The following is a 26035-nucleotide window of genomic DNA, read 5'->3' as shown; positions in this document are numbered from 1 at the left end:
ACTCTGTCTACAGGATATTTTTGTGGTTTGACTCTTGCAGTATAAAACTGCAAGCATAGAAAGCATCCATGGGGTGGGGGTGGGGGAACAGATGTGTGCATATGTTCCTAGCTAGGAACTCTTCCACACTGAGAGTATTAAGGATTAGGATGGCTCCAAAATATCATCCCACAGACATCAAATATTGTCCCTACTTATAACACCTAGGCTATGGTATACTATTAAAGACAGCAAAACAGACTAAGGCATGCAAAGGAACCAGTTACCAGAAAAGCTAGTGTGACTACAGGCTTAGTCGGTGCTTTTTTTCCTATAAAAATGTGTTTAGGGGTACTCTCATTTTCCTACTCATCTCGAAATACTGCCCCTCAATGAGGCCAAACTTAGATTCACAAATTCTTTAGGGGTATGCATATCCCTGCATACCCCCAGGGGGGAAAAAACACTGGGCTTAGTTACAGCAAACCCACATGTAAGGTCAGTTGCAAATGAATCTGATGCAGCCTCACCCACAGAAAAATATTCTGCTTATACAGTGGTACCTCGGGTTACATACGCTTCAGGTTACATACAACTCCGCTAACCCAGAAATAGTACCTCGGGTTAAGAACTTTGCTTCAGGACAAAAACAGAAATCGTGCTCCGGCGGCGCGGCAGCAGCAGGAGGCCCCATTAGCTAAAGTGGTGCTTCAGGTTAAGAACAGTTTCAGGTTAAGAATGGACCTCCGGAACAAATTAAGTACTTAACCCGAGGTACCACTGTATAATATTGAGCTTTTAACCAAGCATTCCTCCTATTAGTTTCTTCAGAGAAATAGGCCCAAGCAATAATTCAACTTTATAAAACTGATAAAAACAGTGCAAATGACGATGAAATTCGTGTCTTTTGTGGAAAAAAATCTTGAATGTTGTAAAAAAAAAAATTAGAACCACCAACAACAAAAATGTAACTAAAAGATGGTTATGGAATCATAGGATTGTAGAGTTTGATTAGATCTATATTAACAGAAATTAAAAGCAGAAACCAAAGCAAATTCAATATTTATTTATTTTAGATAAAAACCTAATGCACAGGGTGCCATGCAACTGATTTTTTGCTTCATTTTCCAATATTGCACAGGAGAAAAACAGTGGGAACCAATCTAAAATCCACACTTGGTATATGCAGCAGTCTTTTTTCCAAGTTGGTTATTAACATTTAAAAACAATAAAATAAATCAGCAGCATGTATAACAGTGACAAGAAACAACCAAGTATGCTGGCATAATGGCAATTTTCTATCAAAATAATCAAGTATAATATTATTGGCATAGCCATTTCAAGACTTCAGAGCACTTCACAAACATTAGCTAGTTGTGATCCCTACAATAACCCAGTATTGTGGATGGGGGGAAACTGAGGCTGAGAGAGACTGGCTTCCCTAAGGTATGGTTACCAAATTTTTTTTCCAATGACTCCGGGGACACTTTTTTTTTTTTTTTTGAAGCTGAGTAGCAACAGGGAGTCAGTAGTGGGGATGGTGAGGCAAAAGACCCTGGGCCCAAGCACACATGCATATTGTATAAAAGGTGCAAAGCCCTATTTTTGCACCCTGTGAAACATAAATGCACAGTTTTAAAAAACTGTTGCGCACAAGATACATCATATGGGGACTTTCAGCGAGGAGAAATGGCGGGCACCATGGCAGCGAGCAGCTCCTGAAGCCAGCCAGAGCCAACTGTGCTACCAGGCTGGCTCTGGGCTGCTGAGGCTGCCATGTTTCCTGGGAACAGATTTGCAAATCCGGGGACAGTCCCCAGGAACCGGGGACGTCTGGTAACCCTACCCTAAGGCAAGATTCAGACCAGGGACTTCCTGATTTACAGCACAGTCTTTTAGCTATTATACCACACTAATTTAAATGTATTTATATTTAAATATAAATATGTGTGATTGGGCACAATCTTCCTGAGTGTGGACCACGGTCACCTGGGAACTACTGCTGTCAAGAAATATGGCTTTCTTTTTGTTTTTAAATCAAAGGAACCAGACAATGAGGAAATGACCTCGGAAGACACTACTGGGGGGAAAAGGGGGTTGTGGAGTCAACAAGTATTCTAGGCTTCCTTTCCGGGCGTCAAAAACATCAACTTTTTCATTTTCAGCAGGAAATCTAATCCAATGGAAGTTCATGAGCAGCTGATCACCAAGTTCATTTGTATTACAGATGTGCAGGAATTAAATGTGATGTCAAGATTCCTAGTTATAGATTCTGTAATCGGGAATCTGTGGCAAGAGAAAGCAAGTGAAATTTTATCACTATTGTTCTTTAAATGACTCAACTTAATTGCAGATCAGATTCATATTGTAACACACTATGCTACTCATCCAAACTCCCAGCTGCCTTTTTCTGCTATGTTAAAGGGAAAAGAATCTGGCAGAAAAATGAGGAAGTCAGCAGACAAACGCATCTTGGTCGCTTTGCAAAAGACGTGTAGTTGTCAGTAAAATTCAGCATGCTTTTTGTCAGTCATTTAGCCTAAAGCTAATCTTCAGTGCCATTACCACTCCGGTAATCCCTTTTTGTCAAGTTCTCATGCTTGGTAGGCATGAGTCCTATGGCACCTGCAACAGGTCTAGTAAATATCCCCTCAGAAATCCACAATTGTACTAGAGACGATTTGCTCTTCCTGCTCAGTTCCTTGTTTGCACTGGCTCAGTCTCTCTTACACTGAGGGTGTCCCCTTAAACATGACCAAATTTCATTGACTTCCAGGACTGGACACCCACATTCCTCCGATTCTGAGCAGAACAGAAGTGCAAAAGAGATCCCCTCTGGAAGTAAGTGCAGTGGTGACTGATGTAGATGCCTCCCCGGCCCCCATCTGCATACCCACACCTCTTTGTGGTTGTGCCTCGTCTGCTGTTCTTTTCAACGCATCTGCCATTATATCATGGCCCCCGTGGCAGCCATTTTGGGTTATACCCAAATTCAAAATGGGCCTGCTGGCCTCAGAAGGCTGGTAGCCCCTGGAATAGTATGCCTGTATGTGTATTTGTGTATTTATGGGGACATGGATGGCGCTGTGGGTTATACCACAGAACCTAGGACTTGCCGATCAGAAGGTCGGCGGTTCAAATCCCCGCGACGGGGTCAGCTCCCATTGCTCGGTCCCTGCTCCTGCCAACCTAGCAGTTTGAAAGCACGTCAAAGTGCAAGTAGATAAATAGGTACCGCTCCGGCGGGAAGGTAAACGGCGTTTCCGTGAGCTGCTCTGGTTTACCAGAAATGGCTTATTCATGCTGGCCACATGACCCGAAAGCTGTACGCCGGCTCCCTTGGCCAATAAAGCAAGATGAGCACCACAACCGCAGAGTTGGCCACGACTGGACATATTGGTCAGGGGTCCCTTTACTTTACCTTTATGTGTATTTATAGGAGTGTATGGGCTACGTGTGAATATAAATTGGAATGTGCGCATGGGCATGGAGGGGGGCAGGGACCTGGCCCCAACACCTCACTAATATTCTCAGCTAGCCTGCTCAGTAATCATGGACCTATATAGTATGTATAGTAAGAAATAGTACAGGAGCTTACTACAAAAACATTTCTCGCTACTAGCTGTGTTCTGTCAAGTTATCTGACAAATGTAACTTGAGGGCTCATCAGAATTACTATTGACTTCTGAAGCAGTGGGGGGAGCTAAAAAGCAAAAACATACCCCTACATTTCTCCATAACGGAAATCACTTACCGCGGCCTTCAAAGCTTGGTCCAGATCTTCTAACAAGTCTTCTGAGTCTTCTAAACCGACAGACATGCGGATTAACGTATCCGAGATCCCAAGGACTTCTCTGTCTGCCTTTGGGACTGAGGCATGAGTCATGATGGCACTAAACAAGAACAGATAGTTTGTCAGACCCTCCAAGTGTCCCTGTTTTCCAGGGATGTACCTGATTTAGAGAAGCCATCATGGTTTCTTATTTGATCCCAGAATGTCCTGCTTTTCCTTAGGATATATCTATTTTCACTGCAGAAATGTTGGAGGGTATGGAAATATCTGACTCCCAAGCAATCCTGAATAAGGAAGGTTTTTTTTTTTACAGTTTTACTGTGTTTTTATACATGTTGGAAGCTGCCCAGGTTGGCTGGGGCAACCCAGTAATGTTGGAGGGTTGGTCTGTCATTCCAGATGCAACAGTTAAAAAGAATTGTACAGAGGCAGCAGAGAGGCAGCTATCAACCCATGGGCAAAATGCCAATGTATTCCCTTTAAGAGACAGATCTCTGAACCTCATCAAGTGAGCACTAAGATCATGCTAGACTACGGCCTCAAATCCATGTCAAGTGCTCGGGGATAGTGACACCTTCCTGAAGGCTGTGGAACTGCTATGCTAGTAGCAAGCAGTTTTCTAGATGGCAGTCAGGAAACTAGGCAGAGGGCCTTCTCGGTAGTGGTGCCTGCCCTGTGGAACGCCCTCCCATCAGATGTCAAGGAAATAAACAACTATCTGACTTTTAGAAGACATCTGAAGGCAGCCCTGTTTAGGGAAGTTTGTAATGTTTGATGTTTTATTGCTTTTTATTATTATATTCTGTTGGGAGCCGGCCAGAGTGGCTAGGGAAACCCAGTCAGATGGGCGGGGTATAAATAATAAATATTATTATTATTATTATTATTATTATTATTATTATTATTTTGATGGGGTGTTTTCTTGGCAACATTATTGGGGGTGGAGGTAATGATGGTTAGTCAACTGATACCTTACACTTGCTTTCAGAAGCAATTTCATCCTTCTGCCATAAAGTTCTTGTTTAGCAAAGCTCAGTTTTTCCCAGAGCTCAGCCCCAGACAGGAGAAGTTACATTTGGACAGAATGCAGCAAGAAAGCTTCCAAGGACAACAGTAAACATATTCAATCCTACCGAGACCCTAAAAGTTACTGGTGTGTCTTGTCAGCAGAGAGGTGGAACCTTTGCCGCTCCACTGTGTGGCATCTTATTGGCTTTCGTGGTGGTCTAGAAAGACCCAGGAAATAAATGTGGATTTCCCTGATAAATGAGAAGCCCTGCCTAGAGATTCGGACCTAGCTATGTCCAGCTTGCAGTGTTATTTTATCTTTATTTATTTTTTAAATGTACCTTGTTTTCCATCACATCTAGGTTTCACAGGGACTTCCAAAATTAAAACGTACAATTATATCTACAGTGGCAACAGAACCTGCAGTGATTCTATCCAATTTGGACAGGCCAGTCTTGTTAACCAGAGGGTTCGATATGGCCACAGGATGACATCCAGGAAAAAGATTGTGTTCACTTCCCTTGTCATTTTTCCTGGCTATAAATCTTCCTAAGAGGCAAAGAAATGCTAGCACCAAACTCCTGTAATTTGAAAGGTGCAGTAATTTAGAAGTGATAAAGTGATGCTTCCAATCTGTACCATGTCTAACGTTAAAATACACACTTTTACAAAATCATATGCTCTTCAGCAGTTTCCTGTACCAAGCATGCCCTCCTCTGTACACAGCTTAAAACAGCAGATTGCCAGTTCATTATTTGAGAAAGCATTGATTAGAGTACCACTACACGGCATATTATGGAGGAATAAAAACAGTAGAACTGTTCATGCCAAGAGGATTTTCTTTAAACATCTAACTGGTTAAGGATCTGGGATAGATATGGGCTGAGTAGTGGCAGATGGCTTGAAATTGGATACTAATAAAGACTTTAAAATAGCAAAAGAAACTAAAAAATACTTCCCATATAATTATCTTGTTGACTGTAGTAAAATACTGCAATCCTCCAAGGTAATAAGAATTCTCACTGGTTTTAGTATTTTCAAAGGACAAATTTGCTAGCGGGATATTTTATAGGTAACAACAACAAAAGATGAGGGCAAAATGATATGATGGCAGTAAAAATAAATAAGGTAAAATTAAAATTAGTTATCCACCTTTTGGGAGCGCAAAAAAGAGAAACGAGACCACTATAGCTTATGTCAGTAATGCTTGGTGGCTAAAAGATACTGGGAGGAATATAATTTATTCATGAACAAATTTTAGGCCTTTAAAATTAAGTTTAACCTAACCTTAAGTTTAACCTTAACAAAAAGTTTTTGTTTTCAACTACATTGAAGGATCAGCCCTTCATAAAAAGAATTCATAAGTTATATATTTACTACATAAAATAAATCTCCCTTCACTGAAAGAATGGTGGGATAAAGTACAGTATTTGGCCATTGTGGCCAAATTATTATTGTGTTCATTAGTCTGAATCGTATTAAGTATTAGACAGATTTAAAATAAAATAAGGATAGTTGATTCCAACAGAGATTTCAGATTAACTTCACTTACGGATGCTCTGCCAGGCTTTCATATCCTCCTAGACTTTCAGCCAGTGTAAAAAGCTAAAACAAAGAAGAATATGGAGCATTATATTCCAGCATTCATTCATTCATTCATTCATTCATTCATTCATTCAACTTTTCACTTGAAACTCAGTCCCTTTACAAATAAGGCCAGAGTCTGCTGCTGTCAGCTCTCTAGTCAGCTGGGGCCAAATGCTCTTTCCGGCAGAGAGGAGCAGAAGCAAACTTGTTCCTGGGAGCGAAGGGAAGCAGCTTCCTAGTGGCCTTCGTCCCCTGGCCAATGGCAGGTGCCAGAATGTGCCTTCCTTTCTGCATGACACGGAGATCTTTGTGGCAAAATATGGCTTCTCCCGCAAGCCTGTACTAGGGCATGGGAAAGAGACTGTAGCTGCCAAGCCTGCACTGAGTTGCTGCCCTGTGGAAGGATGGCAAGAAGAGAAGGCAACACTGTATTCAGCAGCCCTGCCCTATTAAATCCTATGGGCCCCTGAGCTCCCAGGATTCCAAAGGGGGTGAGCACAACTCCCTACCCGCTAGTTAACTAATAGTAATTGCATAAGCAGCCTTGGCCAAGCTGGTGACTACAACTCCCATCAGCCCCAGAGACCACATTTGTCTCTTTGTGCCATGGCAATCTCAGATACAGGCCAGGAAAAGCTTTTCAGGTTTTCCACCTAGGAGCAAATATAAATAAATCAAAAAATCAGGGGAACAACAGGCATTCTCAGGAACTTCTGTGAAATTTCTGTTCCCTAGAGACTCTCCAAAAACCTGTGTTTGAGCATTTTCTGGAAATGATATACGATTCTCCTCTTGCTTGGTTGGTTTATAGCAGCCAGGGATAGAATTAAAGCAATATGGGGGTAAATGACTGTGATAAACATATTACCACCTGCCCCCAGAAGGTGGATTATGACTTTCCTGTTAGTTGTTTATGGACTGCATGGCTACCTCCTGGTTTGCGGTGCCCAATCTGCCCTCCTCAGCAAGACCTCAATAATTTTTGTAGAAGCTGCAAAAAGGTATTAATTAGACATAGCACTGCAGGGTAGTAATTTAAACCTATCTGCCCAGCCCGGTGCCTGATGGGGATACAAACTGCGCCCCCTCCCTGGTCATCAGATTGATCATTTTATGAGCAGGGAGGGGAAAGTTAGCCAGCCCTAGTTTGTGGGATGTTTATATCTTCAGTTGTTGTTGAAGTACAGTAAAGCTCTTGGCTCATTCGTTGTTGTTAATTTAGGTGCCAACTTTTGGTGAAACCAAAGTATGCCTGTTCACAGCCAGCGGGCGCAAGCCAAGATGAACGATATGCCGCTGGCAGAAATTCAGGACAAATGACTGCACAGCAGTCTTTGCAGCAGCATACGTTTCCAGTGATACATGCGGATGAGGCATTGATTTGACAAGCGTCTTCTGAGGACTCAGCACTAATGCCAGGCATTTCAAAACACCAGGCCAGTGTTACATAAGCAAGGGCTCCCCTGCTTCCAGATTTCCAGACAGGAGAGTTGGCTGGCCCTGAGTGGCACTACGTGATATCTTAGGCAAGCAGCAGTTGCCTGAATGAACACATCATTTCTAAAATACTCCTTTTCCTTCCCTGTCATTAGTGCCACTTTGCATAACAAGGTTAGTTATTTACATTTGGGGACAGCCTGTCCTTTAAAGCTTCCTTTAATAATAATAATAATAATAATAATTTATTTATACCCCGCCCATGTGGCTGGGCTTCCCCAGCCACTCTGGGCGGCTTCCAAAAAAATATTAAAATACTGTAATACATCAAACATTAAAAGCTTCCCTAAACAGGGCTGCCTTCAGATATCTTCTAAAAGTCTGGTAGTTGTTCACTTTGATGTCTGGTGGGAGGGCGTTCCGCAGGGCGGGTGCCACTACCGAGAAGGCCCTCTGCCTGGTTCCCTGTAACCTGGCTTCTCGCAGTGAGGGAACCGCCAGAAGGCCCTCGGTGCTGGACCTCAGTGTCTGGGTAGAATGATGGGGGTGGAGACGCTTTAAGGGAAGAAGCATATTGCAAAGTCGTTTATAGCATCAATATCCTGGCAAGGGAGGGGCGGGGAGTGTTCCTCTTTCAAAAGCAATGCAAATCAGGCCTCTTTCTTACCTTTAAGTTTTTGAGAAATGTGGAGGCATTTTCAAGGTTTCCTTTAACGTAAAAGGAGATCATTCCTGGGCAGCCTGTGCACTGGCGTTGCATCAGCTCGTACTGCGGGTGTGACGGCAATCCTGAAACGAGTTATGAATTATTCAGAGCATCCAGATTTAGGTTATTGTTGCTTTAAAACACACACAATCTATTAAAATATGAAGTCGCTAGACCAAGGCATAAAATGTACTTTGATCATTGCTATGGTTCAAAGCAAGTTAAGTTTGAAAATGCTGTTTGTCAAAAATAAAAGAATTGTGGTTACAAAAGTTATATAAACAGCATTACGCAAATATCTCTGCAAGGTTCACTTCCATAAGGTGGAGCAAGGACCTGCTATTACAACCTCTGATCCCATGATGACTACATATTCCAAGGGACAGCTGCCACCCCTTTCAAGGTGTCCACAGAGGTTGTAGGAGCTGCAAGGGACACACCATCAGGGACTGGGCCAACAGTTCAATACCTCTCCATCTTCTACATGCGTTTAAGCTTTACAAAAGGATAATGCATGAGAAGACTAGGATTTTGAATGGCTTGCCTGGGATGAGTGTGTGTAAAGAAATAAGCCAATTGAACCATGTAAAGATTGTGAACATATGTGAGAGAGGAAGAAAGTGAGAGCATGGCAGGGAAATTCAAATAACAAACTGTGCCCTAGGCAGATATGGAACAAGACATTCACAAGCACTTATTGTTTCCACCCTTTATCAGTCATTTGAGTCTTCAGAGTTACTGAGCTGGAAGAGTCCACTTAGTCATGCAGATTCTTTTGCTTCTCTCCTCGCTCCAATTACAGCCAGCGGCACTTTTTTGCAAGAGCTTATATCCCCTGCCAGGTTCTGTAAAGCCAACTTACCAGGGAAGAGGACTTTCTCAACTCTTGGATCTGACTCAAGGTATTTGGCAATCGTCAGCGCATTGTGGAAATGTTGTTTCATGCGGATTTGCAGTGTCTTTAAACCCCGGTTGCAAAGGTAGCAGTCAAAAGGTGATGGAACTGCTCCAAGAGCTGGAAAAGGGAAAAAAGAAACACAGAGATAACCCTCTTTGCTAATGGCTTTATTGCTGAATAGGCTTTTCAGCCCCATTGGGGAAAAGTATAAGGAGAAACTCAGCAAGACAATACTGCTGGCTCATCAAAGTATAGACATATGTTCAGAACAGAAGCCCAAACCCCAGCAGAGTTTTAATCAAAAAGTTGAAATATAGCATTCAGGTGGCATTGCAGCTATTAAGGCTTCTGAGTTTTGAAGCAGGAACCTCGAATTCAGGAACTGAGACATAGCCTAGCAAAATGATGTGGTTTTTAATTTAGGTCTTTGAATCCTCTGCAGGCAAAGAAGGAAACAATGATATTATATTTTTTATCACATTGCTTTTCCAAGGCCCTTGAGGTAATGTATGCATCCTTACAGCAACTCTGAGAAAGGTTAAATTGAGAGGTAGCCAGTGAGCTTCAAGATTTTGTGAGATTTTGATCTAGATCTCCAGGGCCCAAATTAAACAATCTATCCACTACATTGAGTGATATATAACTACAGGCCCTCCATTTAACAGGAAGCATGAACCTTCAGGCTTGGGCAGGCCTGATAGATAATGGACTAGACAGCAGCAGCACTTGCATCTCAGGCACCAACTGTTCCAGCTCAAGCTGTAGATTTTAGTCAGAGGCCTCAAGTGAGGAAACACACCAGCTCAGTCTTAATTCATGTATGGCCACTGAAGGCCTTAGTAAGGCCTGAAACATGACTTCAGCACTGCAGTTTCAAATTTCCCATGAGAGCCAACTGGTTTATGGTGTCAGAATGAATCTCTTTGCTCCCAAGGAAAGTGGGGTGGTAAAAAAGGCTGCACAAAATCTTTTTTTGTGGGAGGCTTTTTGACAATAAGTCAGATAAACGTGCGTAAAACAAATGACTGACTACCGCAGAAATGCAGTTCTGAATTTAAGTAGGCAGGTATCAGAAACCTGCATTCATCACATCTTTTTGTGTACTCACAATATTGTAAAAATCTGAGCCTCTCATGGAGATTATCGTCATTGACAGAAACCAGTCCCATTACAACATCACTGTGACCTGAAGAAACAAGGAGGCAGAAGGACAATGGCAAATTAGCCCTCTTTAAGTAGAGAAGTCAGACATAAAATTGTAGCTGTTTCCTCTGCTTTATTCTACGTGCTTCCTGTGTAATTAATTATACCCAATTTATAGCCTTCATGTCAACATAGATCTATGCCCACTAGGCATTTAACCACATGGTTAGAAACTACAGCACCTTTTAAATGATAAAAAACAATAAAGCAAACACAAAAAAGAAACTAAAAAACAACAGCCCATTCAAATGAAAATGGCCTAAGCTTTAAAAATGCTTACATTAGCAGTTCATTCTTAAAAGTGAGGAAATGCCTTTTTCTGAAACCTAAACGGCAGAGGTGAGGGTTCCAGGCAGCCTTTTCTTGAGAGGGCATTTCTGTTGCAAAGCATGACACCCTATTTCTTCTTAGTAGTATCATCTTCCTTGAGTGGCTTATTTTGAAGCCAAAAACTGATTATCCCTCTGCTGCCTTTGCAACCTTGATGGTGAGTACTTTGGAAAGAGGCTTGCACCAGATAGGACCCTAATGCTCAGTGGCAAAGCCCCTCAGCACCTCAAAACGATTCCTTTCAGACCTGTACAGTGCAATTTTTAGTTGGACACAATGAGTTTTTCAAACATTTGAGGAAGATTTTCTACCCCGGGGCAAGAATGAAAATGCAGAAAGACTTCACCAGTCACCTGACTGGAAGAGTCCATGACCAGAAGGAGGAGGAGTACCAGGAAGAATGGATGAAATTTAAAGATTATTTAGTTAAATATGTTAAGATAACTTAATTGGAAAAGCTTGCAAATAATAGACAGGCTTAGGATTCAAATATGTAAGGATAAGATTTATGATCATAGAATCGTAGAGTTGGAAGAGACCACAAGGGCCATCGAGTCCAACCCCCTGCCAAGCAGGAAACACCATCAGAGCACTCCTGACATATGGTTGTCAAGCCTCTGCTTAAAGACCTCCAAAGAAGGAGACTCCACCACACTCCTTGGCATGTTTAAAGTCAAATTAGAAAGAATGAAAGATGTTAAGTGATCAAGTTAATTTTTTGAGAAAATCGATTTTGGAAAAATGTTAAAATATATATAATGAAATTCAACCAAGGGGATACGAGGAAGTCACTTAACAATGTTACCAAGATTTAAATAGGATGTATGTATGTTTGTTTGTTTGTGTTGTTTTGAATTTTTGAAAATCAATTAAAAAAAATGAAGAAGAAAAAAGAAAATGCAGAAAGACTTCAAACGAAAGAGCTCCTCATTCAGCAAGTATATATTCAATACAATATTGCCTTGTGGAGTTGTTGTTAAACTAACATCAAACAAAGTCCTCAGAAGGGAAACCAGTCTAGACAATAACCATTGTGTACATCTACTGTGTTTGGAAGATGGGCAGATGCATTATGGGCACTACTATAAATCAACCTTCCCACACACACCCTCAAAGTGGCATGAAGAAAATAAAAACTTGAAAGTAGAAAGAAACAATAGAATGCCTTTTAGGTCTGGTAGCCTTGACTGTTTGTAATGTCAGATTAGTAAGTATCAATATAACATGGAAGTTTACTGCAACAACACTCAGGCACTTACCATTCATGTACTTGGTTGCCGAGTACATACAGATGTCTGCTCCTAAAGATAAAGGACGCTGAAACAACAAAATAAACACATGAATTCAGAATTAAAAAGTACTGCTTTATTATCTGTAAACAGAAGCTGTAGGAATTTTACACTGCATATACATAACTGGATATGGGTTTCTTAAGCAAGATGACTAATGCTAAAGTATCTTCTTGCGAGTATTCTTTCTCTCTTTGCCCTAAATTCTCATAGGGAATGAATGTGGAACAACTGGTTTTAGCCAACCATTAGGGTCTGACCTAAATAATAAATTAATAATAATAATAATAATAATAATAATAATAATAATAATAATAAATGCATTCTTCCCCAAGAAATACTGTAACTGTCATAGCATCTCTTCTTTTCTATCCTCTGCTTCTGGCACACTGGAAATTGGACAATTGGACAATGCTTCACTCTATTATATCAGCTAATCTATTTGGAATGTTTGGTCATGGAGGATTAGTAAAGGAGAATGGGGCTAGATTATAGACCCACGTCATCATCAGGCTTCTAATTCCATGGAATATTTACCACCCTTGTATTTTCCCCAACCACTGTCTCAGTGTAGCTTTATTATTATTAACCATGACAGCTCTTCCGGTTTTCAAATAGGTTACTAAATTACAGACTCTGCGCCTTCATAGTTAAACCCTGTATTTTCTTTCTTCCTGGGGCAATCCTGGGCATGCTTACTCAGAAGTAAGTGTCATTGCCTCTAATGCAGCTCAAGGGGCCCTTCCAACCCTGAGGCCCTCAACCAACATGGAAGCAGGCCTGAAAATACAAATAGGTTTTCAACGGCTATCAGGAATTTGGGGCATCCTGTGTATGATCAGGTTCACTAACTTAGGTAAGGGAAGGAAGACAGAAGGTTGGTACCTTTATAGAAATATGGTGCATGTATTGGCATGTATTGGAATTAAAAGTACACAATCACGTGCAACCATATGCAACTGTTTAAAAAAACCAGTATGAACATTACTGTTAAGTTAATGAATCAAAGAGATGTTTGCTTAATTTTTTCTTCAATCAATAACCTTTTCTCCCTCTTACTCCATCATACCAGTTTCTCCTTTCTTGTGAATAATTTTGTGTTATTAGTGGCTCTACATTAGTGGTGCTAAACTATATGGTTAGATGGCTAGGTCAATATCTAGGTTATTGTTGTTTTATTTATCTTTTGGTCGTGGTTGCTGGACTTCATGTACAGTACAAGGTATAAATTAAATTTTAGAAGGAACATGTTAGTCCAATACTTGTTGAACTAGGAACGCTTTGCAACTTCTCAAAACCAGTAACAGAAACACTGCATGAACTTGGCGTAATGTACTAGCAATGACCTTTCTGTTGCTTTTGAAGCTAGTGAGCTGAAACATTTTCTCTTTGTGCTGTGAAGTCCTTGCAGTGCGTACGGCAGCAGTCTCCAGCATTTCACTATGCAGTTGGCCCACTATGTTGAATATTCCACACCACAGGTCTAGTTGTTGACACAGCAACTCTGGGGGCCATTGAATTGCTAAAGCCATTACTTATTAATACCTGCCATATAACACTACAGAGTTACCAATGCAGTGCAGCTCCTCTCAGTATAGCCACAGAAGAAATGTTAGCTAGGCTGGTAACTGGACACCTTCACTTCCTCAATAGTTTCTTATATACAGCAAGAGGAGGAGGGAGATCTGATACTGATGGGAGACAAGAACTCCAGCACATGGCTAATTTGAAGATAACTTCAAGAGCTGCTAGTGTGGTGTTGTGGTTAGAGTTCTTGACTAGGACCTGGAAAACCAGGTTTAAAATCCCCATTTAGCTACTAAGTGCACTCAGGTCTAACCACAGTCTCTTACTAAGCTAATTCACGGGGTTGTTGTGAAGCTAACAAGGAGAGGCAGAGAACCATGTAAGCCTAACTGGAGCCCCTTGAAGGTTACCTATTTATCTGTATTAACAGATAAAATATATAATTAGTTTATCGCTTTGAAAGGAGTATTCATCTACTAAGAACAGGAAAAAAATGTTATTCCATTAAAGAAACGAAAGATCAGTGGATCATCAATAAAAAGCCAATACTCCACATAAAATTACGGAATTTCCACCCCACCTTCCACACAACTTACCAGATCAGTGACAAGGGAAACCAAAATACATCTGCTTGGGTGTAAATCTCACTGAACACAGTGGGGCTTACATCTGAGTAAACATGCACAGAACTATGCTGCAGCTTGCTCTAGAAAACAAGAAACATATCCCTCTATCTACCAGATTAACTTTATGTCCCCTGTTGAGCAGGTTTACATGCCAGAAAATGTGGTCTCATGCTGTTTCATGTTATGTGGAAGAGCCATTAAATGCCTACACACCCTGGAAAAGTCAACCACATATCCAAAATTCAGCACCACTTTAACACAGAAGAGTTCATCACTGCTAGTTCCCTCCTGTGACACCGTTTTTGAGAAGGAAAAAATTACTATATGCATGAAGCACTTCTGGGACTGCACTGGGAAATCAGCTTACCTGGAAATATGCAGACATGAAAGTATTGTCCACTGCAAGAATAACGCCTTTATGCTTATGGACGATGTCAGCACAACCTTGAATATCAACAACTTTCAGCGTTGGATTTGTAGGAGTTTCAATCCAGACAAGCTGTTTATTGAGAAGACAGTCAGTCAGTAAAAGTTATGAAATGATACACAAGTGTATATGATTTTGTTGATATCACCAATAACTTGCCTTTCTCTTCTATGTTTCAAGGAAACACTGAATGGAAAGGCTATCACCTATGTTAGAATCTGAGCTTGTCTTTTGCTTACACACCCATGCGTGTGTGCACACCCACCCACCCCACCACAGAACAGATTCTTCTGTTGTTGTGGCACATTCACTATTCCATATTGATTAATCACAATTGGCTCCATGGAAATAACTGCCAGACTTTAAATCCTGGGCATCAAACCTGCTTTTCAATTTCACCTGCAGCCATTTGGATGGGAGCTGTACTAGCCTCAAGTGTCTGGAACCAACCCAGAAAACTCCCTGGGTTGTATCCAATGACCATCTTGTTGTTGCCAGAATTGAGGATCCAATCATGCATGTTTTGTTCATCAAATGAATTCCAATGGCAATCACCCAAGCTGTCATGAGGGGATAGACAAGATCCAAGCGATCCTGCTCCAATTCCTATCATACCCAATAATGTTTTCAAAAAATAATCTTCATATTACTTACACCATTCTTGCTTACATTGGCAAATGCCCACCAGGCACTTGCCAGAGATCAGGAGTGACAGCTACATGATATACAGTTGTGTTTGCCTCTTAAAGCAAAGAAGAGTTTGCTCCAACAGTGTCAGTATATAAGTGATCTGTAGTATTATCACTTTAATATTTCCCTCTCCTACACATCTGCAGTCACTCCCAGGCCCTTGTAAACCGAGGAGGCTTGATATAATAAAGTCATCCCAGGCATGTTGCAAACACTGTTTTATGAGCATTCCTCTGTTACCTTGGTCTCTGGTGTAATTGCAGCCTTGAGGTTTTCCAGTTTGGTGCAGTCAACAAAAATAGTTTTCAGGCCCATCTCTGATGCTATACTCCGGAAATACCTATTGGTACCTAGGATTTGAAAAGACCCACATTTAATTAATTGAAGGTGAAAGCAATGGAAACCAGAACAAAGAAAGGACCAACACAAGGTAGGACATTTAACGACAGCTGCGTCCAGAGTAGCATCGACAGCAAGCCCCACTGGTTTCCAGGGTCTCACTTCCAAGGTAAGCAGATTTGCAGCCCAATCCTAAATATTTTTGTTATTAATATGTCTGCAGCCTGCCTTTTGGTCTCAAAATAGATGTGTAAATAGCGTTTTCTGTTCTAAGGTGGCCTCTTCATCAAATAAATCAAGAAATAAATCTTGCTAGGATCAATTCCTTGGTGAAATGCTTAGGGTTGCAACCCACACCTCTTCTTTTCTGAAAGTTCAGTAAACATTACAAATGTAGATGGAATCCTTTTATCAAGCCACACTGGTCTAAACAAAGAATGTCGGCTTCTCTACTTTGCCTGTCTTCTAGATTTCATTAAGTATTCCTAGAAAGAATATTTTTCCCAAGCTAACAAATTTGCTTAACAGATAATTTCGAAGTGGTAGAGGTTACATAAATCCCCCTTCCTGTTATCACGCTAGACTTCAATCCTACCCTATTTGACTTCTAATTGCTCCTAGGAATAAAACTGGCACAATCACAGATATCAAATGACAGAAGGAAACATTTGGCTGATGGTGTTGATCTAGCCATGCCCTCTTCCGCTTTTGTGGAAAACATGTTTCTCTGCTCGTACTGCTATGTGAGAGGCCCAGTCACAAGGAGAATCATTCCTAGATTACCCCTCGCTTTTAGTTATGGTAAATGGATACCTGTTTTGCTTACCCCTAAAGCTATCTTTGGCTGTTCTCCCAGAAAGTTGATGCACCAGTAGCTGCACAGTCAACAGCACAGAGATTCTGGGTAAGGGATTTCCACCTTTCACCCAGTGAAATCATACAGTAAATGTCTGCAACTCCTATTTATTGCCTACGAGGTATTTGTTTTTTAAAGAGTATGTGTCTTGTAAGTACCATCTTCATACTCGGAAATAAATAGGGCTATTTTATCCAGCCCACAGCTTTATGGGCTTTTCAAGAGAGGTGGTTCAAAGTTGATTTAAGTAGCTTTGAAAGGGAGGGGAGGTTTAAAAGTCCACCCAGCAGCTCCCGGAGTCTTTTACTGATAAAAGTTGGCAGATATTTTCATAGGTTGAGCCTTTTTATCAGGGTAATTTGATCATTAGAGCTCCTACTCATGCAACAGAGACTCAGTTGAGACTTGACCTGGCGCCATCTTCCTGGCCCCCCTCCAGTTAGTCCAAGAGTATGTGTTAAAGTTCAGCAGAGGAAAACCTCATGACAACCACTGAGCCTAGGGCTTGCCGAACAGAAGGTCGGTGGTTCAAATCCCTGTGACGGGGTGAGCTCCTGTTACTCTGTCCCAGATCCTGCCCACCTAGCAGTTTGCATCAAAGTGCAAGTAGATAAATAGGCACCGCTCCGGCGGGAAGGTAAACGGCGTTTCCGTGCGCTGCTCTGGTTCGCCAGAAGTAGCTTTAGTCATGCTGGCCACATGACCCGGACCTAATGGTCAGGGGTTCCTTTACCTTTACCTTAGCCGCATTAAAGCATTATTCACATTATCCTAACACACATCAGTGACACCACTTTATTTCAAAGGGAAAACACTGTCTTAGGTGAAAATCAGTAATTATCAGTGGTTTATAACTCATAATGCAAATAATGGTAGGCAACTCGCTAGAGCTGATCCAATTCCTGGACACAGCTACATGGGACAACATCTAGAAAGGACAACTGGGGTTGAGAACTCTGTGTCAGGTGGAAGTCAAGGAACCTGGTATTGGGAGCTGAAGGAAGAGAGACAGATTCAGGGTTGTATGCTACAATAGCATCTAAAGTCGGCCAAACACAACTTGGTGGCTTCTAGATATTTTGGACTCCAGTTCCCATCAGCCCCAGCCAGCACTGGCAATGGTCAGGAATGATGGGAACTGCAGTCCAAAAAACATATGAAGAGTACTAGTTTGGGAAAGGATGGTGCAAGCCATACTTTGCGAAATGGACAATGTAGAAAATAAAATCCAATAGGGCATAGGTTTGAATTTTTAAAAAGTGTTTTTAAAAAAGCAAAAAGCTTCTTAGCAAGTTCAGATCAACTAATGATGAACCAACGTATTGCATGAAAGAACACCAATCTAAAGATTTTGGAAAACTAAAGAAAGAGCACAAAAATCTATTAATTTCAAGGGCAGGATAGGTGCATCAAATCCATGTGTAACAGAGGACTAGTTAGTGCTATTATTATGCCCAGGAATAAAACTATTATTATGCCCAGGAAACGGTAGCAAGGCTTATGATGGGTCCATAATGGAAGTTTTATTTGGCATGTGACTGAGGGCTAAATCACAAATGTGTGAACACCAGTTAGTGCCTCACTGCCGGATGTGTCAACTGGCTCTGTCTAAGAAGTATTAATTAAGATAATAAGTCACACCTGTGGTGTCTGACCTGTTATAACTGCTGACTTTCAAGCCATCCTCAGTGCTGAAGTGAAAGACCTAAGTGTGCAGGCTCAGGTTAATGATCTTTGAAACGCTTCTGGATTACAACCCTGAGATTACATCTAGGACAGTTAAGACCTGCCATATGCAAGTACAGCACTCACCCCCATAGACATCGTCTGTGCAAACAACAGTATCTCCTGCCTTCAGCAAGTGTGCAATGTTCACCGTAGCTGCTAACCCAGACGCATAGGATAAACCTAACGGGAAAAGGAAATAAACAAAGAACATCTGACAAGTGAACGAATGAATTCTTCAATATATTTCAGCTTTGTGGCAGGTGTGTGTCTCTGAACACTTAAGTCGCTTTCAAAGGAGAGCTTACTGTGACTGTGTGTGTGTGTGTGTGTGTGGATTAGATATGGGGCTTTGACACAATAGGTAACAACAATTTTATCTAGAACCATTAAAGTTACCCATAATTCCAAGAATCTAGAAAAAAAAACCACTACATTATGGAGATGATTGTGGACATTTATGTTATGAGCCGTGTCAAACTCCAAGCATTCCACGCCTGAAAATGTGGATTAGGAAATGCCTTAATAACGTGGCCAAAAGTAATTTATCCAGGTTTGATGAAATTGATAAAATACAAAGATATAGCTGCATTGTTGCATAGCATGATACCAGAATCAGAGCTAACCAAAAACCAATAGCTTCCCTTTTTGTCTCTTTTCCAAGACACTACTGTTGCACCTTATGTGTACTGTTAGCCAAAGACAATCATCATTTTTTTGTAATGAAAATATTGACAGCTTACAATACTTGGCACCATCCAGTGCTGCCACAGCCTTTTCCATGGAATCGCGGGTTGGATTTCCACAGCGGCTATATTCAAAGCCCTATGAAAGAGAACAAAAATAAAATAAAATAAGCTAAATATACATCAATAGTTGATCAAATTATTAGAGATCAAATTATTTATAATGTGCACCTGCAATAAGAACCCACAGGAAAATTCTGCAAAATACAAAATTAGGCCAGGAATTTATTTCTTCAGATAAGGTTAAAAAAAGAGGCGTTGTGATTTATGTTAAAGAGAAATTCAGTCCCAAAATGATCTTCAAGGATGAGGTTGGAAGATATGTTGCAGTGGAATTGACAGTACAAGGTGAAAAAATCTTGATGCTTGGAATCTATGCACCAAATGAGGGCAAGTCAATTCAAAAGAGAAAGAAAGTGGCCTCTTAGATTTTTTTCTTGTGAAATCCTGAAAATGTTTCCATATATTTCCTTCCATTTGCCTTTATTACCATCTTCCTTGAAAAACAACAACATGTTATATGAAACTCAAATCATGAAAACAGATTAAATCTTGCAATCTACTGTTTCAACACAGTCAAGTCGCAAGTCCCAGGGCTCCTGCACCTTTAACAGTTCTAAACAACAACTAAAGGTACAGAAGCCCAGCCCCCAATCCTTCTTTGCAGCTAGGCTTCCTATGGCAGCCACTTGAGTTTTCTCCTGAAAGAAATTTCCATACTGTTGGCAGACAGCTGGGATGAAAGCAAAATCAAACAATCATTTGGCTCAAAGACAGGTTGTGGAAGCAACACGTGACAGTCTGACAATTTATAAGACCTGCATTTCCCATGGCAAGGCTCATTTGAAATGTTTGCTCTTTGGAACATTATAGCAGAGCTAATGGAGGATTTATTTCAAAAAGCACACATTCCTAGTACAATTCTGTTGCAGGTATAAAATGGGGGGGGGGGGGGCGGGCGGAGGGACCAGAGAAAGGAGAAGGATACAGGAGGAAGAGGATGCAGAAAACACACCTTGATGCAAAAACAAGGCCCAAGGCTGCACCTCCTGTGTTTTGTAAGGCACCTTGCATGCCCTGCAATTAATGCTATAATAACTGTAGCCTTGGACTTTGCATTGCACAAAAGTCCAAGGTTTGATTTCCAGCATAGGCTGGGAATGGTCTCCGTCTGAAATCCCAGAGAGCTTGCCAGTCAGGGTAGGCAAAACTAAGCTAGACAGACTGACCCAGTAGAAGGCAGCTTTCCGTGTTCCTAGAGTGGACAGGAGGTCTTGGAATGGGGAACTGAAACAAGACCTAGACTGCAAGTCAGAGTTATGTGACTGGTAGGGGGGATAATTCAGATATATGGAGCTCAGGGCCAGGACGGGAGTAAGGGGAAGCTTTCTAAATGCGGCAGAAGTGAAACTGCTAGGGAAGCAGTTTGTCTTCCAGGTTATCACACAAGCCAAGCAGATCCATTCTCTTCGGAGCAAGGATGAGGAACTCCAGATGTTGCTGGGATTCCAGCTTCCATCACCTCTAGCTGATAATGGGATATGTAGACTAACATCTGGAGAACTTTATAGCATAGCATAGGAGCAGGAGCAGAACCAATGACCTTAATGTTCAATTGCCTCCTTTTCTGTCCACTAATCATAAAACTAAAATGGCTTATGAATTTCATACAAATTTGTTTCCTTGGCAGGGTCACGAAATGCAGGTAGGTGAGAACCGCAAGAGCAGCCCTAAACCACAGGGAACTGCATCATCTTCAGAGTTTTCCACCACAGCCAGCTTCCTGCATTGCCCCAATTGATCGTTAAAAGGACTGTTCTTAGACAGAGGTAAGACTGTATTATACTTACAGTGCCTTCTTGCCCTAGCATTGAGTACTTGAAAGTCTGAATATATGGGAAAATGACAAATTAGGAATCCAAGCTGGCCAGCCTTGGAGTGGGGGAGAAAACAATGCTTTCTAGTGAAACAAATTATTCCGAACAGAACACCATGTACATATTTTCCGCCTGTGGTTTTGTACTTTAACTCTTCCTGCTTGGCTAAACTCTTGTACGTCAACTAGTAAAGTATTAAGTATCTTACTGAATATACAGAAGAATACCTGTTTTTGCTACAATGGACTAATAGTTCTGTAGCATATTAAAGACTATGCTAAAATAAACCACTTAGTCTTTTAAGATGTCATGAGACTCTTCATTGGTTTTATGAAACGTGGCGTTTCATTGCTTTAAAAACACACAGGTTTTTTTCAACCCAAGATACATAATGAGTAATGCAATACTCTGGAAAGCTGCCGACTTGCTTATGCAATTTCCATATCGTCTTGTGTCATGCAGAGGACAGGGTAGCAAGGCGAGTTTGTTCGGCCCTGCCCACAAGAATCTGCAGAGTTAAAAATGAGTCAGCTTTTTCTTGCAACCCAACTAGGATGATAATCCAGAAATTCAACATGGATTGAATGTGTTGGGCAAAACTAAATCAGGGATCTGCTTTTAAAATGTTTTCAAATAGCATGCCAAATTTGCCATACCTAGAAGAACAAAATGGGCTTGAAAGAAAGCAAATAAAACCCTAAAGGGCAAACAAAGAAAGAAAGAGGAAATCAGTATGTACTTTATACACAGAAATGTCATTTGGTGACTGAAATAGTACAGATGCAACACATTTCCTATCTGGAGTTCCATTGCTTGCACACGCACACCCCCCCCCTTTGTAGCCCCCTCCACATGAGCATCTTGCTCTTCCATAATCATATAAAGCCAAAATATATCTGAGGTTCCACATGACACTTAATAATATACTACCTATTTTAATTCTAGCATGTCTGTCTATGTGACAAAGGCAAAAACAGACAGTGCATTATTTTGCCAGCAATTCCAAGTTGTTTTTAAAAAGGTTAAACATTTGCTCACTTGTACTTGGAGGAGTCAAATTAAGAAAAAAGGTGTGGAAAAGTAATGGAGGAAGGAACCATCCAACAGGGCGAGATTAAGATTCTGTCCATCAACCATGGTGGGGAAATGGAAAAGAAGGGGGTGAATCCAGTCCTATTCAGTTCACTGCTGCCTCTTCTGAATAGCTAAATTACAGAATTTCGACCTTTATGAGACAGGTGTGGGACAGGTAATTCAGACAAGTGGAATAGCACAGGTCACTTCTCCTGCCAGTTGTGTCAACAATACTACGTATCTGTACCAGTCCATGTTTGGACACGCATTGCTACAGAATGGTTTTTTAAAAAAAGATAGCATCTTTGCATTCTAGTGTTTTCCCTATTCTATCTAGATTCTCTAATAACGAAGTGAACAAACACTATCAATTCCATAGGTGTACAAGCCACCTTAGGTTGGCTTTCTGGGATAGCAAGACATAGGCCAACTTCTGAAGACTTTGGCTTGGATCCTGAGCTGGCCTTTATTTAGTTAATGAAAGAGCTCCTTCCAAGCATAGAAATGACTTTAACTGATGGAAGGGAATCAAAGTTAGGTCTGTTAATTTCACACTGAAATGCACGCGTCTCTTGCGTTTCGAACTAGCAGCAGAGTGTGCCTGGTTAGGACTGACTGGGATTAACCTCACCCCCGATATCACCGTCCCAATTAAAATCTCTCCCTCTTGAACTGCCCTTTGCCCTGGAAGGGAAGCTGCCACTGGTGCCAACCATGCAACAAAGCACAACAGCTTTGAAGGAAGGTGGAGGAGAGCAATTTTCACCGGGGCTGTGGTACAAAGTCCTCCCCACAAGCCAAAGTCCTTATCATGATCACACACCTGCAGTTGCTCCGCGGAAAAACAAGAGACAGGATTGTCTTGTTTGGCCCTCAAAATGCAAAGCGGTAAGGCAAAATGATCAAAAAGGAGGCGATGTCATCCTCTTGCCTCATAAATAGGCAACAGGTGCTTCTGCTGGACTTTCACAATGCAGTGAGGATTATCATAATGAAATGTACAATTTAGCCAATACGGGTTAGCCTTTTTGATGTAGGAATCAGTAACAGACATATACTGAAAATCTTCATAAACTGCAAGCTAGGATCTCGAGATATATCTATATCTATATCGATATATAAAGTGTGTGTGTGTGGTTTTGATAATTAGAACACAGAGAGAGGCTGCAATCATGTACACAGTTACTAGAGAGTAAGTGCCACTGAACTCACAGGATTTACCTCTGTGCAGACTTCTTTCTACCACTTGCCATAAAACCTTAGGATCGCAGCCTCTGCCTACAATCCTAACCTCACTTACCCTGTTGTAGTCTGTGGAGTTAACTCCTGAGGAAACATAGCTGGGGCTGCAGCCTTGGTTAGGCGCATTGAGCGAGAAGGAAAGGAGTTATGGGTAAGCTGAAGAGCCGTCTGAGCAGAACAGACAGGTGTGTGGCTTGGGGCAGACAGAAAGAGTCGATTGACTAGATGGGGAGGGGGGCGCTGTTTTCTGAGAGCCCCTAACTAAAGCAAACAGCTCAGTCGGTAGACGCATGGGACTCTTGGCCTCAAGGTCCTGGGTTCGAGCCCCACGTGGCGCAAAAAGATTCCTGCATCGCAGGGGGTTGGACTAGATGACCCTAGAGGTCCCTTCCAATTCTACGATTCTGTGAAGACAGAGAAGGACCCCCTCCCTCCAAGTCCTGCCCTTTCCCCCCCATGCCCGGCTCTGAAGCCTTGCTTGCCCCATCCGCCTCACTCACGCTGTGCTTCCCCGGCGCCTGCTGCTTGAAGGTGGTGGCGAGGGAGATGGGGGGCACCACGGCCAGGGACTTCCATTGTTCGGGCTCTTGCCCCGCGTGGATGGCCTGCGTGGCGAAGTGCCTGAAGGGCGGCAGGAAACCGGCGTGCCTCTGCTTCGCGTTCTCCATTTCGGCGGCAAGCGATCCTTCCTTCCTTCCTGGGTGTCGGAGGAGCGGCGGCGCTGGGATCTTGGCTCCGCGGGGTGAGCTGGGGTCGCTGCTGCGGATGCCGCTGGCTCGAGCACGTCCGAGGGCGAGGGCGAGGAGGAGCGCTGGTGCAATCTCGGGTCAGATTTGCCTTTTCTCTCCTGCGCGGCTCGCCGGCTTCCCGGTGGCTGGCAGGGGCAGCTGCCTTAAGGCGGGCGAAGCTCCACCCCGGCGAGCCGCCCGGCCAGTGAGTCGCCTCGCCTGGCGGTGGGTGGAGATGGGGCAGCCCTATCCCGCCACGCGCTGGCCCGGCCGGGGCCCTTCATTGGCGCGCGGCGGAGGCGCGTCGCGCCGCGACCGGGGTGGACTCGGGGTCGGAGAGCCGAGAGGGCGGCGTGGGGCCGTCGGCTGGGGCCTGGGGCGAAGGTGCACTGCCTGCCATCGGCAGCGAGCCAAGCAGCTTCGACGAAAGATCACAACAGCCCGTCCTCCCTGCAGCACACCCCCACCTGAATAAAAGATTTGGGGGGCGGGGGGCTAGGTAAGCCCCATTCCCATAACCGATCACAAGATGCACACTATTTGAATGGCATTGCCCATCAACTTTGGGGGTGGGGGGGCCGCTGCCCTCAAATATTTTATTGAGATCTCGGACCCTAGGAGTTGGCTCCTTTGCCTCCCTGAATTCTCTGAACACGTGTCTCTCCCCCCCCCCCCCCAAAAAAAAGGCAAGTGCAGTGCTGGCATTTTCTATTTTGAAATAGCCACTGACACCAATCGAGTTCACAAGCTGCAAGCGGTTCCAGGGTGTCAAGGGGTGGGGAGTTGGCAGCTGTAGCAGCGGCACTTGCCACAGTGGCCGAGGGAGAGTGCTGGGGGAGCAGCTAAGCCCCACACCCCCAATCTGGGACCAGGCCTGACGGTAGCTAACTCTTAAACTTGACTTAAAAACAAAGGAAATAAACTGTTTTTCTCGCCATGTATTTTTCTGCATTTCCTTTGCTTCTGAGCCCACTGCTTACAATTAGCCGCCACCACCTCCACTCTTGTATGTATGTATGTATGTAGACTGTAGTTCTCAAAAGCTTCGGCTATGATCAGTTTGTTCATATTAGTTGTATCCAGGTAGGTTAGAGCAGACCCACTAACCTACGTTGGTCATATCCTAGTGTTGCCATATTTCAAAATCTGGACACAAAAGTTGTGGAGCACTTTTTTTTTTTGCCAAAAGTTATTGAGCTTTTTGTTTTGTTTTGTTTTTTTTCTTTGCAAAATCTGGGGAAAAAATGAAGTTTTGAGCTGCTTTTAAGGAAATTCGGCAAAATCTATACTTCAGACATGGTTTGCCATACGTCTGGATTTTTCTGGACATTTCAGTGATTTCCACACAGACACTGCTTTAGGGGGCTGAATACCAGCTGTGTCTGGAAATTTCTGGACATATGGCAACCCTAGCATATCCACTGAATTCAATGGATCTATCCAAGCCTATTTGGGGGGCTGGTTATGCTGCAACAGATGAACATGGCTACCCCTCTGGAAATTGCCTAATGATGTGGTGTTGGTTGTTGGGAGGGGAGATGGGGATTTATTTATTTTTTACTATAGTGCCCTACAGCCACATTTTCCAAGGCTTTAAAGTCTCAGTTCCTTTAAAATGGCAACTTCCCCTCTAATCATAGCTCCAAAATGTGTTCAATGGCACTCACTACCCAGTAGCAAGGTTTCGAAATATCAAGAGATAGGGAGGAAAATTGCTCTCCTGCTCCTGTGTTCTTAACAGGAGGCTGAACTGCAGGAATCAGCATGTGAGTAATCTACTGATAAAAGGAATATGAACCAGGGGCAGTAAACAATCTAGCAATCATCATAAGAGGAGTCCCACTGCATTACACAAAAGGCCTGTAAAGTCCAGCATTATGTTGTCATCGTGGCCAGCCAGGGGGTCATAGGAAGCCCACTAGCAATTTGGTGGGGATCACTAACAAGC

The 26035-nt window shown here is 42.5% G+C and overlaps 1 protein-coding gene across 1 annotated transcript; it reads right to left on the bottom strand.

The window, feature by feature from the left end:
- Window positions 1-1030: 1030 nt before the first annotated feature.
- CTH (cystathionine gamma-lyase) lies at window positions 1031-24242 on the bottom strand. The gene is made up of 12 exons (XM_081867292.1): window positions 23860-24242; window positions 19164-19245; window positions 18508-18603; window positions 15741-15850; window positions 14751-14882; window positions 12201-12258; window positions 10517-10594; window positions 9373-9525; window positions 8472-8593; window positions 6333-6385; window positions 3734-3872; window positions 1031-2265 (listed from the first exon to the last, which is right to left on the bottom strand). The coding sequence occupies exons 1-12, from the start codon at window positions 24025-24027 to the stop codon at window positions 2239-2241; spliced, it is 1218 nt and encodes a 405-aa protein (XP_081723418.1). The 5' UTR covers window positions 24028-24242; the 3' UTR covers window positions 1031-2238.
- Window positions 24243-26035: the final 1793 nt, after the last annotated feature.

The sequence above is a fragment of the Podarcis erhardii genome (genome assembly GCF_964252035.2).
Source record: "Podarcis erhardii genome assembly, chromosome: 6".
NCBI classification, from domain to species: domain Eukaryota; kingdom Metazoa; phylum Chordata; class Lepidosauria; order Squamata; family Lacertidae; genus Podarcis; species Podarcis erhardii.
Note: the sequence above shows the minus strand (reverse complement) of the source record. Positions and strands in the feature narration are given on the sequence as shown.

Coding starts and splice junctions, on each gene's coding strand:
- CTH (XM_081867292.1), bottom strand. CDS start 24,027: ATGGAGAACGCGAAGCAGAGGCACGCCGGTTTCCTGCCGCCCTTCAGG. Junction 19,246..23,859: donor AGGCGCCGGGGAAGCACAGC/GTGAGTGAGGCG, acceptor TCTCTTTCATAG/GGCTTTGAATATAGCCGCTG. Junction 10,595..12,200: donor GGCAACCAAGTACATGAATG/GTAAGTGCCTGA, acceptor TTGTTTCTTCAG/GTCACAGTGATGTTGTAATG.